At 46.2% G+C, this 19,147-nt stretch overlaps 1 protein-coding gene across 3 annotated transcripts in view; it reads left to right on the top strand.

Moving 5' to 3' along the window:
- Positions 1 to 352: 352 nt before the first annotated feature.
- LOC126418440 (uncharacterized) overlaps positions 353 to 19,147 on the top strand; it is a 137,741-nt gene continuing 118,946 nt past the window's right edge. For all 3 annotated transcript variants that reach the window (XM_050085199.1, XM_050085201.1, XM_050085200.1), the window contains exons 1-2: positions 353 to 679; positions 820 to 1,086. In XM_050085199.1, coding sequence (XP_049941156.1) covers positions 596 to 679; positions 820 to 1,086 — 351 coding nt within the window. In that variant the 5' untranslated portion in view covers positions 353 to 595. The remainder of the gene's footprint in view (positions 680 to 819; positions 1,087 to 19,147) is intronic.

Here is a 19,147-nt window from a genome sequence, read left to right as displayed (position 1 = left end):
GTTAGGTTGACTGGTCATCATACTTTGAAACTTTTTTGTGGACACACAAAAAATAACTACTGTTGTTTGAAAAGTATGTATCTCTGTTTGTGTTTACCATTTGAATAATTTTGTGCTCATCCATTCACAAGGATACAATTTTGTGTTGAATTAAGCATTGTACAGTGACTGGTCCTTCTTAATGTTACTGTGATTTATCTCGGTTTTTATTATTGACAATTATCATAATTTTAGTCGTTTTATTATTATGGTTCTTTACTTTTGTGATGAGGGCGACAGCAGGACCGACGACGCTTGCAACCTTAGTTGATTGTTGTACCCACTGTGTGAACAAGTAGGATCATGTTTAGCGGCGTACCATGACTTACGTCGTATATACAATATGTGTGGTGACCGAATTTAACTATCAGCTGTTATCGTTTTTTTCCCTTATAGCAGTTTTAACGCACCAGTTGCTGTTTAATCGCAAGAATTTCATCTACCCAGCGACTTTACAGTTCTAATAAACAGCGTCTTCAAATGTCAATACACTCTTGAGTCAGTCAGTAGTAATGGAAAGCAGTCTGGTAACTCTGTGTTGTGTTTCGTTTTACGCATGGCGCTCTCGTATTCTCATGAAAACTCTGCCTATTGGTATCCCGAACCTGGCAGCCTTAATTACACAGTTATGAAACGGAAGGTAATATTACGAGATATAGAATTCTTCCTGGAGGTTTTAATGTTAAATAGTATGGAATGTAATCAGTTGATGTTTGGGTCTTTGTTTGAGGTTAATGTATGTTTATGTTGTTGTCAGTATGTTGTTTATCTCGTCAACAGATAGAAGAGAATGGAGAAAGTGAAGGACCACCTCCGAAAATTCCTGGGAACTACTCTTTACCACTGCCTTATGGATGGCAGCCGCCGAGAGTGCAAGTTAATATGAGAGGTGGTGGTATGAGAATGGCGAGAGCTGGACCGTGGAGAGGCGGAGCGGTACCGAGAGGAATGCCAGCATATAACCCACGAGGGTATTTCAGAGGCAATGGAAGGGGGGGTCGAGTAGCACCACCAAGATACTATGAGGTTCTGCAACAGCCATATCCGGTAAGTCCGATGTATCATACATGTTTTACATCATCACATAACCGACGTAAATGAAGTGAGGCTGGACAGAGTGTTATTTGTGTAAGATTTGTTAACGTGTAAGCATGACAGGGCTAACAATAAGTTAACATCTATCCTGCTAGTCTGCCAAGTACTTCTATAGCCTACAGATTTTGTTTTGAAATACAAACAACAGTTTCACCTGCTCTATGTGGTTTAAACAGAAATAAACAAACTTTATAAGTAGTTGAACCACATTAATTCACTAGATCAAATGCTAATTCATGTGAATTTAGTGTTCGTTTATTTGACATTTTATCATACTGACCATGCAGAAAGACACAACAAACTGTGTAATTGCATATTTCATACTGATCAATTGTGACATTTCAAAGTTCCATTTCCTTCACTCTTTTTTGTTTGTTTGTTTGTTTCAAAGTGCGATAAATACCGAAGAGAGTAATATAAATATTAGCTCTGGAATATGTGTTATAATTGAATTAGAGAAGTCTTATTGCTCAAACTGTACTGTTTATGTTAACATCTTGGTTTTACGTATTTACTGTGCTTATGCCATCTGTCTTTCTGAGTTGCTCTTTGAGTTAAAATTGCAAATAACTTTCTAAATGATCACTATACCTTGTATAGTTTTTGTCTCGATTTCTTTTGATGGAAGTAATGCTTGTTGTTGTTAAATTGCTTGTGTTTTTGTGTAGGTTTAATCTGTGCTAAAAAAGAATTAATTATTATACACATTTCTACCATAAAGTTTATTTACTTACTTTTTTGCCAGTTCTTTCATGGTACACTGAATAATACACATTATATATAGCTGTATTTGGAAATAAAAAACAAAATACGCTGTAACAAACAGTTTCCACATACTTAATTTAATGTTTACAGTATGGTAAGACAAAACAAACACATTGCAAGTCTATTTACAGGTTTTAAAAACACGTAATCATCGAAATATATCTTTACAGCATGTGTAACAATAGTAATTATCAGAAACAGTTTACATATTTACAGAACATTTTTACATTTGACAAAATTTAGAACTTTTAGTTTACACAGATACCTGTGCTAACGGTCATGTTTATGGGCTAAGAAATTCTGATTCAGAAACACAGAAGAAAAGTCTGCAAAATATACTAGTTTTCTTTATTCTTTTTCTGTATTGACTGCTTCTGGCGGTAAGAATCCTTCTGTACATGCAAGGAAAAACCCATATATGGCGTGTAGATATAATATTGAATGGTAAGAAAGGGAGAAATGTAGTTCTACTCCAGTTCTCATACATAAAATCGTGGTGTCTTGTGTACAGCAATTAGAATTACACATCTGTAGACCACACAATATTCTAATATGTCTTTGGATATGGATTGTACTGATGGGATTACCAGTATTGTAACAGAATTAGAGATAGGAATATACCACCTTTGCTTACAAGTTTGTGCAGCTTACCCAAGAGGTTGTCACTTGCTGGGATAAGTGCAGTGGTGAGGTACTGAATTTAACTGCAGTTTTAAAAATCCCAGAGCTGGTTAAAAGTGTGAATGGAACAGCTAAGATGTTAACTTTATTGTCCAATTTATTCATATATTTATTTGCCATTTGACAGTTTAGTAATTTCTGGAGTAGATAAAACAGAAGGAAGAGCAGGAACATTCGTATGTAAACACTTATACTGAAGGTAGTACTCCTGCTAGTACTGTGTAGATATTCTTAGTATACTTCAGAAGAAATTGGCATTAAAATGACACATCATTTTCATATAAACTTCAACAACATTTCTGTGAATTTCATTTCCTTTATTGACCTCTTTAATGTGATAGAAATGGATTACAAAGACAAATTCCAGTTCTGTGTGCATGGGTTCTTTTTACATGTTCTATACAGTGGGTTGTGCATTTGCAAATATTTTAGCCTTTGTAGGAAAAACTGGGTCTGGCATTCACATAAACTATTTGTTACTTTCACAGTTACCAGCTGTAACAATGAAACAAAAGAACAGTACAATGCAGCTTGTGTGTTATCTGTGAATTGTGTTTCACTGTGAGAGCACAAAAACTACTCTGCAGTATTTGGCTTCTCAGGTGTGTCTCTTGCCTGATCAGTAGTAAAACTTTTAAACGCCTCGTGCAAATGCCACATTAATGCTAGTTATAGGAAACAGATCTAGTGACAGGAAGTAGGTTGTGATCATCAGCAGATATTAGTATATGTATAGGGCAGGTTGTGTAAGTATACATAAATTTTTGAATCCATATATACAGTGTGCCTAAACAACAATTCCATTTATACCAAAATACTATTCCATGAGTTAGCAGGCACTGGATGCAGACCCTGCTAGGTCTTAAACACGTGTAACCACGTGTGGTAGGGCTGTTATGTACCCATCCGAGTGAGCCTACTGACAACACAGGGATCACACAACTGATACGTGAGCTGTTACTGCCCCTTGTATGCCAAAGAGTGATTGCTTGTCTCCTTGGGGCATTGGAACTCCCGGTAACAGCCACCATGCCAGGCGGCCCATGTTGTGGCTGGGTGGCACCCATGAAGAGCCCCTGATCGGAATCGGTAGTATCAGGATGGATGCTTGGCGCATGAAGCGTATCAAACTGCAAAAATCTGGCCATTCTCCAATGGCCGTCTCTTCAAATGGTGAAGGATCATTGAATGCTGCTTCATATGACCTGGCAGCCTTCCCTTCCATGGCTATACTAAGGGAGGAGGGCCAGGCTCGCCGTTTTGGGATGAAACACTTTCCCCGCTTCCTTGTCTGTACTGGGATGGATGGCGACACATACACTACCACAAAGCCATTGTGGTATATAGAGGACAAGTTTGGTGAAGTGGAATCTCTTCGTAACATGTGATTGGTCTCCCTGTTGATCAAAGCTTCTTCTGCCACCCAATCTGCAGCTCTTTGTGCGTGTGATCTTATTGGCAATGTCCCAGTGTCTATGACTCCTCACCAATCTGAATATGGTCCAAGGAGTGATTTTTCATAGAGACCTCATCCTGCAAAATGATGAGAGGAACTCCGCACTAATCTGGAGCAACACAGTGTTCATTTTGTTTGACGTGTACAGAAGGACGGCAAAGACAACTGCACCTGTACCAGCACCTTCATTCTGGCTTTCGAGGGGGATATCCTCCCAGAGAAGGTTAAGGTAATGTGCTACAGATGTGACATGAAGCCATATGTCCCACCAACAGTGAGGTGCTTTTGGTGCTTGTGTTTTGGACAAATGTCCTCCCACTGTATGGTGGATCCTGTGTGTGGTGACTGTGGACACCCACTCCATGAGCGAAGTCCCTGCGCCCTGCCGTCTGTGTGAGTCAGTTGTCATGACCGCCACTTCCCTCACTCACCGCATTGTTCAGCTTACAAGAGAGAAAAGAAGATCCAAGAGTACAAGTCCCTGGATTGCATGTCTTACGCTGAGGCTTGCCAAAAATATGAGAGACTCCATCCAGTGTCACTGTCTTCAACTTTTGCCTCTGTAACATCCTTCCCCCCTCCCCCCCCTTCCCCCCTCCCCCAGAGGTGCCATTTCCCCCCTTGCAACCTGAGTCTAACATCTTATTTATGGATGTCACTCCATTCTTGTTGGTGACAACCACTGACTGAGTGACATGATCTCCTCTCAGCTTCTTTATGCGTAATCTAGATTCTCGCCACAGAATCACCCAGTGGAATTGTAATGGATACTGCCGACGCCTACTGGAAATACAATGTCTTGTCTCCTCCTATTCTGTATTCTGTCCTGCTCTTCAAGAAACGCACTTCAGTGATGACCACTCTCCAACATTTCATGGTTATCGGGCATTCTGTCAGGAACGTGCTGCTCCCAGGGTAGCGTCCAGTGGGGTCTGCACTTTGGTTCACTCCGATGTCATTAGTGACTGAATCCCCCTACGTACCAACCTAGAAGCAATAGTTGGAATCATTAGTGGTTAGGAACTTCAGTGCCCACCACCCACTGTGGGGGAGTGCCACTTCAGTGGGTAAGAGTCTCCTAACTAACCAACTTATTACAGATCTCGATTTGTCTTTCCTTAATGATGGTTCCCCTACCCACTTCAGTGGTGCTCATGGCACTTTTACTGCTGTCAATCTCAGGATCTGCTCCTGTGCTCTTGTAGCTTCCCTACATTGATCACCCCATGGTGATGTCTGTGGCAGTGAGCACTTTCCAATGATTATATTCTTCCCTTGCTGCCACCAGGTAGACACCTCTGTGACAGATCACATTGATGTGGTCGTGCAAGGTGCCTTTGCCATTCCTCTTCATGCCACCGACACTGCTATCACCCTATCCACAAGTCCCTCTCATCATTGACCAGCACCATGGTGGACTAAGGACGTAGCAGTGGCTATCCAGGAGCATCCTCAGGCGCTTCAACGATGTAAACGACACCCTCCACAGACCGGCCTCCTTGCTTTTAAGCGTCTCTGTGTGCTGAGGCTCGTTACCTTATTAAGCAGAGCAAAAATAATGCTGGAAGTGCCATGTGTCCTCCCTTGGGGACTTCCCGGGACAACTGGGAGACCCGGAATTTTTCCATCCAAAAGAAAACCAGGAAAAACCCTGGAATTTTTTCAAATTCTGGGAATTTTTCATTGTTTAAGTTTTCAGTTAAATTTGTGTAATTTTGATTGGTAAGAACTGATACTCTAACAAAAGATATTACAGTATCCCACTACTGCAGAATAATATTGCAGCAATAAAACATGAACGAGAGAAAAAAACGAAAATAAAACTTGGATTGCAAATGAAATGCGCCACATACAACAACAACAAAACACAGTGCTCATACAAGTGTATGCCAACAGCAAAATGTGTCAAAGGCTCTAGGAAGACTATGCAATGTTTCATAACAACAAATTGCCATCGATGAGCATGACATCACATCTGTTTACATTAGATTCGTTTGATCAGTTACGAGCAGGCTTATGCCCATGCACAGTTGAGTCGCGTATGAGTTGTACCTTCTCTCACCTTTGGCTATAGAAATGTGGCCATTGGCTGAGTAAGCGCTAGCGGCAAGCAACCAGATACTACCCGGAAAAATTTTATTGGCGACCAATTTGCCCCTGATTTGCACATGCGCAGCGGGCCCGGATCTTGTTGGGCAGGGGGGGGGGGGAATTCGTTTCATATTCTTGAGGAAAATAACATTGGTTCACAAAGCACCTAGCATCCAGTGCATGTTGGTCTATCGATTGTTCATATGATTTTAAATGCATCCCTGTTGGTTTTTGAATATTTTTTAACACATTCTAAATTGATTTCTGAATAAATCTCAGCTGATTTTTGAATGCATGCATAGTGCACTTGATGTCTCTGCCAGGGGAATCCTCGTTGCATTTGGAAATAAACTTTCCTGCAGACAAAAGGGGACAAGGCTGTTCGAACTGAGCGGAATAAAGCCGAGCGGATGAATGCCAATTGCTGTTTGTCTATGTGGCTGACTGGGTTTGTGAATGATCAGCGTTGTTATAATTACTTTAAAAAAATGCACTCTTGGGGTATCCTCTTATGTCTTGTTTCTTTTATGATTTACTGCAAGATCTTTTAATATTTTACACGTACGAACATACGGGCTTCCTACGTCATCTTAGCTGCGCAAGTGCGGTGACGCCTGCTATCTGACAGTCTTTGGCAACCGATGAAACAAACCTGTTGCTAACAGGTCGCGGGAAAATATTTGGAATGGCGATTTGAAAAGCGTTTGCTTTCAAAGCAAATTTCCTTTTACGCAAGATAAACTATGTGCCAGAATGTACGATGAATTTCCTAATGTCAGAGTGTTTGACTCTCATTTAAAAATCAACTCTTTGATGACGAGCCATTTGGAAGAATTTTGAGCCCAGAAGATTAGACATTAATGTTGTTATTAAATATTTACTGACACATTTGCTTTATATGTCTTAAGGGTAACACGCGCATAAAAGATCAACATTATATGTGAAAGCTTAGCTTCTTTTGCAGCTTATTAATCTTAGAGACCAATATTATATGTGAAAGCTTTGCTTTTCTTGTAGCAACACTATTAATTTAAACCATTAACATTTGCTGTTTGTGCGTTCACCTTACTTGACAATGATGTTGCTATTGGCTGACTACAACATGTGTCCTATGCTCTGAATACCCGCTGTCATCAGCTGGCAGGATCATGTGTCATGAGCTATGACTGGCTTACAAAATCGCATCACAATCTCAATTTCAATGCTTCGGACAGTAACATGCGCTTTCTGGTGGAATTCAAATTTATACTTTCGTAATACGAAAACATGGAGCATACATGTTGCTGCACATTGGAGATCTTTCCAAAACGTGTTTTTTTTCCCCCTGAGTTTCGTTTTCTAAAGTGCCGGGAAATTCTACGCTCGTGTATAAAAAGGTAACCATTCAAAGGATTGATACTTTTACAGTTCCGAGGGAATGTGTGTCACTTAACTCACCTGGGAGAAAGTGTATTTTTAACTGGGAAAAACCCGGGAATTTTTTTTCCTTTTCCGCGTATACACCTTGTCTAAGCTTCGTAGCCTTCCTGGCTGCCAGCAACAGTCAGCTGTCCAGGGTCTTAACCTCCATGGTGCTCTGTGTACTGATCCACTGGTCCTTACAGAACACCTCACGGCACACTTTGCGACGGCATTGGTGTCCTCCTCCTATCCTGCTACCTTTCTCTGGCAGATACACCAAGTTGAACAGACCCCCTCTGTTTCAACCCACACCACGCTGAGCCCTATAATTAATTCTTCACTGAATGGGAATTCTTGCAGGCTCTTACCTCTTCACAAGACACGGCCCCAGGTCCGGATTACATCCACAACCAGGTTATCCAACACTTGAATGTTCCCCAGAGGCAACATCTCTACAGGGTCTTCAACAGCCTTTAGTTCATGGGTGCTATCACAATGACGAGACAGTATAGTTATCCCTGTCCTTAAGCCCGGGAAGAACCCAATGTCTCTAGACAGCTACCGCCCGATTAGCCTGATGAATGTTCTTTGTGAACTGCTCGAGAGGATGGTTCACTTCAGATTATGTTGGATACTCGAATCTAGGGGCCTTTTGTCCCCATATCAGTGTGGCTTCCGGGCAGGACAATCTCCTCCAACTGACCATTTACCTAGATGGGAAACAGCAATCCGACAAGCTTTTACTGACTGCCGGCACCTTGTCGTGCTTTCCTTTGACCTACGTAAGGCATACATGCCTCCATGACTCGGACTTTCACAGCCCCCTTCCAATTTTTATTCACGTATTTGTATCCCACTATTTCTTCCAGGTTCGAGTTGGCACTTCACTCAGCACTCCTCAGATCCAGGAGAATGGTATCCCACAGGGTTCTGTTCTAATTGTCACATTCTTTCTCATAGCCATCAGTGGGCTTGTAACCTCTGTTGCACCTGTGGTTACTCGTCAGTATGCCGACAATTTTTGCATCTGGTGCAGCTCCCACTCTGTAACATCTGCTGAGCACCGACACCAACATGCCATCTGATGGGCCTTTGCCTGAGCCACTGCCCATGGCTTCCAGTTTTCTCCCTCCAAAACGTGGGTTATGCATTTTTGTCATTGACCCACAGTACACTCCGATCCATAGCTTTATTTAGGCAACCAGCTCGTAGATGTTGGGGTCTTATTTATGATAAAAAGCTGACATGGCTGCTCCATGTTCGCCACCTAAAGAGTACATGCATGTGGAAGCTTAATGCTCTCCACCTCCTGGCCCACACATTGTGGGGTGCAGACTGTACCACTCTTCTCCATCTTTACCATGCTCTGGTCTTGTCCAGATGAGTTTGTGGTAGTCAGATTTATTGTTCATTGGCTCCTTCCTCTCTTCAACTACTTGACCCTGTTCTCCATTGTGTGATGCGTCTGGCTGTTGGTGCCTTTCACATTAGATCTGTTGACAGTCTCCTCGCAGAAGCAGGGATTCCACCTCTACAAATACGATGGAGCCGATTCCTGCTTTCCTACGCATTTGCCATTCGCCATTTCCCTGACCATCTCAGGTACCCTACCCCCTGCGGGTTCGGGGGCTATAATAGGCCTGAGGTATTCCTGCCTGTCTTATGAGGCGACTAAAAGGAGTCGATCACGTTTCGGCCTTTATGTGATGGTCCCCTGTAGGGTTTGACCTCCATTTTTCAAAATTTTCCCGAAGAGTGAGCCAATTGGGGAAGGGCGCCTTACATTGTGTCCATCATGCGCTGAGACCTATCGCATCCTTCATTGATGTGGATCTCCACTTCTGCTCATTCTCCAAATATTGGGCGAGGTCACCCTCCTGGGTGCGTATTTTTCCATCAACTGTGCAGTATCGTTTTCTACGCTGACGATGATGATGGACTTGTTTGCTTGGTTGCACCTGATATCCAGCACGGTAGCCAGTCTGTTGTATGGCCATCCTGCCAGGTAGCCTTTGCTGCGGCTGGGTGGCGCCGATGGGGAGCGCTCCTGTTTGGACTGGGCGGCGTCAGGGTGGATGACATGCAATGAAGCGTAGTACTTCATCTCTTGCTGGTGGTCTAACACCAGCAGTCTCTAAGTGTTCACGGGCTCAATTCAATGCACAGAAGTAAAACCCCAAATCGTTCCCCTCCCTGGCCACACTGTGGGAGAAACCTCGGGCTAAGGATGGCAGTGGCTCTTATTTGCCCCGGTACCTTTTATGTTTGAGAGCTGATTGGGAATATTTCATGACAATGAAGCCTCAGCTTTTTGTTGATCATTTAGAGGACAAGTTTGTGGAGGTGGAGAGCTTGTCCAAAATGAGACCTGGGTCACTCTTGATCAAAACAGCATCCTCTGCCCAGTGACGGGTGTTACTAGCTTGTGACAAGCTGGAGGATGTTCCTGTAACCATCACGCCCCATAAGAGCTAAAATATGGTTCAGGGTATCATCTTTCACAGAGACTTTCTTTTGCAGTCTGACGACAAGCTGCACACCAATTTAGAGCGGCGAGGTGTGCATTTCGTTCGGCGTGTCCACCGGGGTCAGAGGGATAATCAGGTTGCCACTGGTGCCTTCATCTTGGCCTTTGAGGGTGATACATTACCTGAAAAGGTCAAAGTGATGGTCTACTGCTGTGATGTAAAGCTGTATATCCCTTCCCCAAAATCGGTGCTTTAAATGCTGGAAGTTTGGCCATATGTCTTCCCGTGGTACTTCCAGCGTCGCATGTCGAGATTGTGGATGCCCATCACATCCCAATATTCAATGTGCCCTGCCTTCCATATGTGTCAACTGTGGAGAGCACCATTCGCCTTGCTCGCCGGACTGCAGGATTCTCCAGAAAGAGAGGAAATCATGGAGTACAAGATCCTGGACCGACCAACGTACACTGAAGCTAAGAGGAAATTGGAACGCCTACATCCTCTATGTATGACATTGTCTTACGCTGCCGCTACAACAGTTCTAGCTCCATCAGCTCTGCCAACCCCAGTCACCTCTCAGAGCCAGAAGACCTCACCTGCCCCCTTGATGTTGGGGGTACTTCCCTCCCTGTTGCTCCTGCACCACCTACTTCTGGAGCAACCCCTCCCCCCCCCTCCAAACCATCGGGTATATCAGTCCCCACTTCTGCGCCGGAGAAGTGTAAGTCTTCTTTGACTCCTCTCTCTAGGAAGGGGTCCCTCGGGTCACTCCCTTCCCAGCTTTCTGCTTGTGGGAAAGATGACACACGTCAGTGGCTGAAGAGCCCAAAAGCAGCAGGTCGTAGGACTTCACATTCATCCTCAGTCCTGGAGACTGAATCAGTGAAGTCCTTCCAGCCAGGGAAACCCAAGGAGCAGCAATAGAAATCCAAAAAGACGATCCCCAAGCCCAAGGGAATTGTGGTGGCACCCACGCCACCACTACCTACAAGCTCTGCATCTGTGGATGAGGTGGAGAGTCTGGCATCAGCTGAGGACCTAGATCTCACCGGACCCTCAGACACAATGGCTATAGACTACTCAGGCAATAAGTCGGTCCCCCCAGGGGGTCCACAACTCTTTTGTGAATACATGCGTAGCGAGCACGGGACCCCGAGCTAATGTGGCCCTCCTTCATTTCCGGGCTGCATACCTTCCTTTTCCGCATCCTTCCATATCCCCCATCTTCGCCCCCCCCCCCCCCCCCCCCTCACCTCTGGCTCTTTCCTTTCCTTTCTTCCCCTCTGGGAGTATGGTTTGTGCCTACGTCTGGAGATGGACGCTCGTAAATGTAACGCATTCTTCACCTTCATCATTCCTTTGTCCTTCTCTTTTCCTTCCCTCTTCTCTTTACCCTTTTCTCCGCTGCGGTGTTTGAGACCTCTCTTCTTTCCTTTCCCTTTCTTTGTTTTTCCCTTTCTCTTTCTTCCTCCCTGTGCGTGTCTGAAGGCCGACCCACGCATTTTCGTGCGGAGCCAGTGACGGGGTAACGCGTAATTCCCCGCCCCGGGTAGACAGGTAGGACATGTACGTACCCCCTGGTAACGGCCAGGCCCAGGGAGGGGTGATTACCCGAGCTGATACCTTCCAAAATTGCCGATTGGTCCCTCCGTCCGTTTGTCGGGAGGTGTGACCTGAGGTGTGAACAATCACCTAAGGCGGGAGTGCCCTCAGAGAGGGCCCCCACAAGGGAGGAGCGCGCCATCGGAGACACCGGTAATCATGGGGAATTCTTCCGCAATGGTTTCCTCACCTTCCACTATGTCTGCTCACAAGCGTAAGTTCACTGAGTCTCACCACCGACAGTTCTTCCATCGTTGCCACAGTTCCTTGTTGTTTCTCGGTCTGATGAAGGTCACGACTTCTCCACGGTCAACCCTTTCATTATTCAGAAAGGTGTCGACGCAATTGCCCGTCCTGTAAAGTCTTGTTCCAGATTACGGAATGGCACCTTGTTGTTAGAAACAGTCAGTGCCCTCCATGCACAAAAATTGCTGCGTACTACACTTCTCCACACCTTCCCTGTCCGGGTGGAACCGCACTGTACTTTAAATTCCTCACGTGGAGTCATTTATACATGCTCCCTCGATGGATCGTCTGACGACGAAATTCAGCACTACCTGTCTGACCAGGGCATAACGGCTCTTCATAGAGTTATGAAAAGGGTTGACACGAACATCATTCCAACCCGCACTGTCTTCTTGACATTTGACAAAGTTCAACTCCCATCCAAAATCAGAGCAGGCTATGAGATAATTTCCGTTCGCCCTTATGTCCCAAACCCTACATGTTGCTATCGGTGTCAGCGGTTCAATCACACCAGCCAGTCCTGTTCCAATCCGGCCAAATGTGTTACGTCTGGCAAGGATGCCCATGAGGGTGCTTGTCCACCTCCATCCCCTCGCTGCATCAACTGTATGGGTGACCACGCTGCTTCCTCTCGAGATTGCCCCATTTTTAAAGACGAAGAGCTCATCCAGGAAATCAGAGTGAAGGAATAGGTGTCGACCTTTGCTGCTCAAAAATTATTCGCCAGTCGACAGCCCACCACCGTGCCTCAGACAGGAAAATACAGCACTGTCCTTGCTTCTCCTCGGCCAACAAAGGAGGCGGCCACGCAGACTTGTGACTTCACCTTTAGTGCCACAGTTGTCAGATCGGCCAGCGCAAAGATCGCCCGTTCAACCTCACCACTTTCGCCTGCCCACTCTACGGCTCACCCTTCATCGGGTTCTGCTAAATCTCGAGCCCAAAAGTCAGACACCAAGACTTCGGAAAAAGAGCATACTCGTGAAGATTTCTTACGTACCCCAACTTCGCAACCATCGGTTCCTCCTTCATCTAAACATCATACTTCCAAGAAGGCTAATAAGAAACCCAGTTCATCTCCTTCTCCGCCAAGGCGTGTCTCATCTACAGCACCACCTGGCGGAAATCGCCCTCGGCCGTCTTCTGTGTCGCCGAGGCGCACTGCTGGTGTGCGATCAACCGGCCGATCGCTGGTGGCAGGAGCTGCTCCTGAACAACCTATGGATCAGGATCTTCTGCCTTCGGCTGAATGCCATTCCATGCCATCGGTCGCAAGCTCTGAGCAGTCGTTGAGTTGATGGCAATCTTGGTCACATTCCTCCATTTTCTGTTCACCCTATGTCCATTATCCACTGGAATATCCGCGGCATTCGAGCCAATCGGGATGAATTGTCGGTTTTCTTACGATCCTATTCGCCAGTCATCTTCTGTCTTCAGGAAACAAAGCTGCGTCCCCATGACTGCTTTGTTCTCCCCCATTTTCAGTCCGTCCGATTTGATCTCCCCTCTGTTGAAGGCACTCCAGCCCATGGAGGACTCATGATTCTTCTCCATGATACTCTCCATTATCACCTAATCCACTTAAACACTTCCTTCCAAGCTGTCGCTGTCCGTCTTTCCCTTTCTCTTTGTACTGTATACATTCCATCGTCCACACCAATGGCACGAGCTGATCTCCTTCATCTTCTTGGTCAGCTTCCACCCCCCTATTTGCTGGTTGGGGACTTCAATGCCCACCACCCGCTTTGGGGATCTCCACATCCTTGTCCACGTGGCTCACTATTGCTAGACGTCTTCCACCAAGCGGATCTAGTTTGCCTCAACACTGGGGTCCCTACATTTTTGTCTGCTTCCACGACAAATTTCTCTCATTTGGACCTTTCGGTCGGTACTGTTCCGCTAGCTCGGCGCTTCGAATTGTTCACCCTTGATGATACACACTCGAGTGATCACTTTTCATTTGTCCTTAGACTGCAGCCTCAACTGCCCTATATGCGCCCGTGATGCTGGAAGTTTGCCCAAGCCGATTGGACACTTTTTTCGTCTCTAGAGACATTCGATGACCGTCACTTTCCTAGCGTCGACGATGAGGTCACACATATTACCGACGTTATTCTTACAGCTGTGGAACATTCAATACCACGCACCTCTGAATTGCCCCGGCGCCCCCCCAGTTCCATGGTGGAATGAGGCATGCCGTGACGCAATACGTGAGCGGCGACGTGCTCTTCGCGTTTTCCGCCACCATCCTACTTTGGCCAACTGTATCCGCTATAAGCAGTTCTGTGCGCGATGCCGTCGCATCATCCGCGATAGCAAGAAGGCAAGCTGGAAATTCTTTATTAGCTCATTTAACACCTTCACTCCCTCCTCGGAAGTTTGGAGTCGGATTCGACGGTTATCAGGCGCGCCTGGTTTCTCCCCAGTCTTTGGGCTCACTGTCGCGTGTGCTACGTTAGTGGACCCCGTCGCAATTTCTAACTCCTTGGGTTAACACTTTGCTGAGATTTCGAGCTCTTCAAATTACCCGCCGGCGTTTCTCCCGAAGAAACATGCAGCGGAAGTGCAACCTCTTGCTTTCTTCTCTCAAAATCGCAAAAGCTATAATACTGTTTTCTCCATGCGGGAACTCCAACATGCACTCTATTCTTCTCGCTCCTCCGCCCCAGGACCGGATGGTATCCACATCCAAATGTTGCTGCATTTATCAACCCATAGTCTGCGTTACCTCCTTCACATTTATAATCGAATTTGGACCGACAGTACTTTTCCCAGACGATGGCGGGAAGCTATCGTCATTCCTGTTCCAAAACCTGGAAAGGACAAACATCTCCCCTCTAGCTATCACCCCATTTCTCTCACAAGTAGTGTATGTAAGGTTTTGGAGCGTATGGTGAATTGCCGTTTAGCTTGGTGGCTGGAGTCCCGCAGTCTTTTAACACCTGCCCAATGCGGTTTCCGAAAGCATCGTTCTGCAGTTGACCGTCTTGTTTCTCTCTCCACTTATATCATGAACAATTTTCTCCGGAAACGCCAAACAGTAGCAATATTTTCTGATCTAGAGAGAGCATACGATACCTGTTGGAGGACAGGCATCCTCCGCACACTGTTCTCTTGGGGCTTTCGAGGTCGGCTGCCCCTTTTTCTTCGCGAATTTATGGCAGAGCGCACATTTAGAGTGCGGGTGAACACTACTCTCTCGCATACCTTCTCCCAAGAAAACGGGGTACCCAAGGGCTCCGTGCTAAGTGTTGCACTGTTTGCTATTGCCATTAATCCAATTATGGATTGTCTCCTTCCTGATGTCTCGGGCTCCCTCTTTGTGGACGATTTTGCGATCTACTACAGCTCTCAACGGACCAGCCTTCTTGAACGACGTCTTCAAGGATGTCTCGATCGCCTCTACTCTTGGAGCACCGAAACTGGCTTCCGTTTTTCTCCCAGTAAGACAGTTTGTGTTAATTTTTGGCGACGTAAGGAGTTTCTTCCACCTTCCTTACATCTAGGACCTGTCAACCTACCATTTTCGGACGTCGCTAAATTCTTAGGTCTTATGTTTGACAGAAAACTGTGCTGGTCCTCCCACGTTTCCTATCTTTCGGCTCGCTGTCTGCGATCCCTCAGTACCCTCCGTGTCCTGAATGGTACCTCCTGGGGAGCGGACCGAGTGGTCCTTCTCCGCCTCTATCACGCCTTAGTGTGCTCGAAATTGGACTATGGGAGCATAGTTTACTCCTCTGCTTGGCCGTCTATTCTTCATCGTCTCGACTCTATCCACCACCGTGGATTACGTTTAGGGTCTGGAGCTTTTTACTCCAGCCCTGTGGAAAGCCTTTATGCTGAGACTGCTGAACCTCCGCTGTCCAATCGGCGAGCAGTCCTTCTGAGTCGTTATGCTAGCCATCTGTCTTCCATGCCTGCTAATCCAGCGCATGACATTTTTTTCGATGCCTCCTTTGATGTAGGGTATGCAGGCCGCCCCTCCTCCCTACTACCACCGGAAGTCCGCTTCCGCCAACTGCTCCATTCTCTTTCCTTCCGCTTTCCTAAAACCTTCTTGACAACTTGGGGTACAGCACCGCCTTGGCTCCGTCCCCAGATCTGCCTGCTCCGTGAGCTTTGTCAATTTCCCAAGGATGGTACCCCTTCACTTGTTTATCGTCGGGCATTTGCTGCTCTATGTGCACAAATGAAGGAAGCCACATTTATTTACACTGATGGCTCGAAAACAGTGCCCATTTTGTTGGCGACACCCCAAATCAATTTCGGCTTCCCGACGAGTGTTCGGTTTATACTGCGGAGCTTTACGCTGTTCTCCAGGCTGTCCACTACATCCGCCGCCATCAGCGGATACAGTATGTTATCTGCTCAGATTCTGTCAGCTCTCTCCTCAGTCTCCAAGCACTTTACCCTGTGCACCCTATGGTCCACCGGATTCAGGACTGTCTGCACTTGCTCCACCTGGGGGCCGTCTCGGTGGCGTTCCTCTGGCTCCCGGGACACGTTGGTATCTGTGGAAATGAGGCCGCCGATATTGCGGCCAAGGCTGCAGTCTCTCTTCTTCGGCCAGCTATTCAGTCGATTCCCTTCGCCGATCTATGGAGCGTTTTATGTCGTCATGTTGTTTTTTTATGGCACGCGCATTGGTCGACACTTCCCCATAATAAATTGCGGGACGTGAAAGCTCTTCCCTGTGCTTGGACCTCTTCCTCCTGAACGCGTCGTCGGGAGGAGGTAATTTTAACTAGACTCCGGATAGGGCACTGTGTTTTTAGCCATCGAGATCTTTTAAGCGGCGATCCTCCCCACTCGGTCCCCACTGCTCTCAGCTGTGGACGGTAAGACACCTTTTAATTGAGTGCCCCTATTTTACTCCGTTACGCGCCTGTCTACAGCTGTCGCCTGATATATCGTCAATTTTAGCAGATGACACGCGCTCGGCCGATCGCGTTCTCAAGTTTATTAGTGCCAGTGAAATGACATCAGTCATTTGAAGCTTGTTTTTGGGGACAACCAACCCCTTTCTGTATTGGATTTTTAAGCCTTCCTTCTGCTTTTAGTTTCTCCAATTTTTTGAGTTTCGTTCCCATTGCTGCTGGTTTTCATTTTCAGTTTTTACTGTTTCCTAAGTCACGGACCGGACGCTAATGACCATAGCAGTTTTGTGCCCTAAAACCAAAACAAAACAAATAAATCAGTGGCAGCAGGTGACTCTGAGGTGTAAACAGCCCCATTGAATGTTCTGTGCCTTCCCAATCTCATGACGATGTCATCCTCCAGTACAGGATGTAGGCATTCCAGTGGAATTGAGGCAGTTTTTTCCACTGCCTGGCTGAGATACGGCAACTGTTAAGCTTTACACCTGCTTTCTGCATTGCCCTCCAGGAAACCTGGTTCCTGGCAATGCGAACACCTGCCCTCCGCAGCTATAAGGGATATTACAGGAACATTAGCTACTATAATCGAGTGTCAGGTGGAGTTTGCGTTGATGTCCTGAACTCAGTCTGTAGTGAAACTGTGCCCCTTCAAACCCCTCGTGAAGCTGTGGCTGTCAGAATAAGGATGATGCAGGAAATAACTGTCTGCAATGTATATCTTCCTCCAGATGGTGCAGTACCCCTGAATATATTAGCTGCACTGATTGATCAACTCCTTAAACTTTTCCTACTTTTGGGAGATTTTAATGCCCTTAACCCCTTGTGGGGTGGCACTGTGCTTACTGGCCGAGGCAGAGATGTCGAAACTTCACTGTCTCAGTTTGACCTCTGCCTACTTTATACAGAGGCTGCCACACATTTCAATGTGGCTCATGGTAGTTACTCGGTCATTGATTTATCAATTTGCAGCCCAGGACTTCTCCCATCTATCCACTGGAGAACACATGATGACCTGTGTGGTAGTGACCACTCCCCCATCTTCCTGTCACTGCCCCAGTGTCAGGCCCACAGATGCCTGCCCAGATGGGCTTTAAACAAGGCGGACTGGGAAACTTTCATCTCTGCAGTCATCATTGAATCTCCCCCGCATGGGAACATTGATGTGATGGTTGAACAGGTGACTACAACATTCCTTTCTGTGGCAGAAAACGCGATCCCTCGCTCTTTAGGTTGCCCTCGGGAAAAGGCAGTTCCTTGGTGGCCACCGGAACTGGCTGAAGCAATTAAGGAGCGTTGGCGACCTACACAGCGGCATAAGCGGCACCCTTCCCTGGAGCACCTCATAGTCCTTAAATGGCTCTGTGCCCGTGTTCGTCAACTTATCAAACGACGGAAGCAGGAATGTTGGGAGAGATACAGGGTGTCCAAAAAGTCTTTCCCTGATTACATAAATTGATAACTCGGGCTAGAAGTAAGATACAAACATGAAACTAGTGTCTAATTGTTTACAAACTATCAAAGTTTTTTCACACATCAGTAAACTTCCATATGAGCGCCCTTGGTAGCACATAGCACATCTAGGCGATATTCAATTTCCGTCCACACATTAGCCAACATCACTGGAGGGATCGATTCAACGAGTGTGGTTATCCGTTGCTGCAGGGTTTCAAGATCGGTAGACCTCGTGCTTGACATAACCCCATAAAAAGAAGTCTAATGGGGTTATGTCAGGAGAGCGTGGAGGCCAAACCGTTGGCCCATCACGACCAATCCACCACCCAGGAAAGGTCATATTGAGCTAGGCACGGACGTCCAAACCCCAATGAGGCGGTGCACCGTCTTGCTGAAACAAGACATCGGGGTGATACTGAAGCAGCTGAGGAACAGCATACAGTTGCAACATGTCCAGATACACTGCACATGTGATGGTAGCTTCAGAGAAGAATAATGGCTCGATAATTCGATCGTACAATAGCGCGCACCAAACATTCACCTTTGGACTGCCTCTGGTGCACCCCATGAACTCGCCAGGGGTTGTGAACCCCCAAATGCGCACATTATGGCGATTCAATACTCCACTGACAAAAAAGGTCGCTTCGTCGGAAAAGGCAATTCGTCTGAGATAACCATCTTCGTCCTCAATACGTGATAGCATTTCAACCGCAAAGTCATATCGACGTGTAACTGTTATTGGGCAACAAGGCCTGAATGATTTGCACTTTGTATGCACGAAACAATAAACGTTTGTGTAAAATGTCATGGAGAGAGCTTTTTGGCAGCTGTAATTCACGTGAGGCCCTGCGCACCGATTTCTTCGGACTTCGCAGAAAAGACTGCCTTACAGCTTCCACCCTGTCTGCTGAGGTTCTTGGTCGACCAGACCTCGGAAGGTCTGCAACCGATCCTGTGATCTTGAACTTCTCATA

The sequence above is a fragment of the Schistocerca serialis genome, chromosome 9 (assembly GCF_023864345.2).
Source record: "Schistocerca serialis cubense isolate TAMUIC-IGC-003099 chromosome 9, iqSchSeri2.2, whole genome shotgun sequence".
Classification (NCBI taxonomy): Eukaryota; Metazoa; Arthropoda; class Insecta; order Orthoptera; family Acrididae; genus Schistocerca; species Schistocerca serialis.
This window is presented reverse-complemented; position numbering and strand designations above follow the sequence as displayed.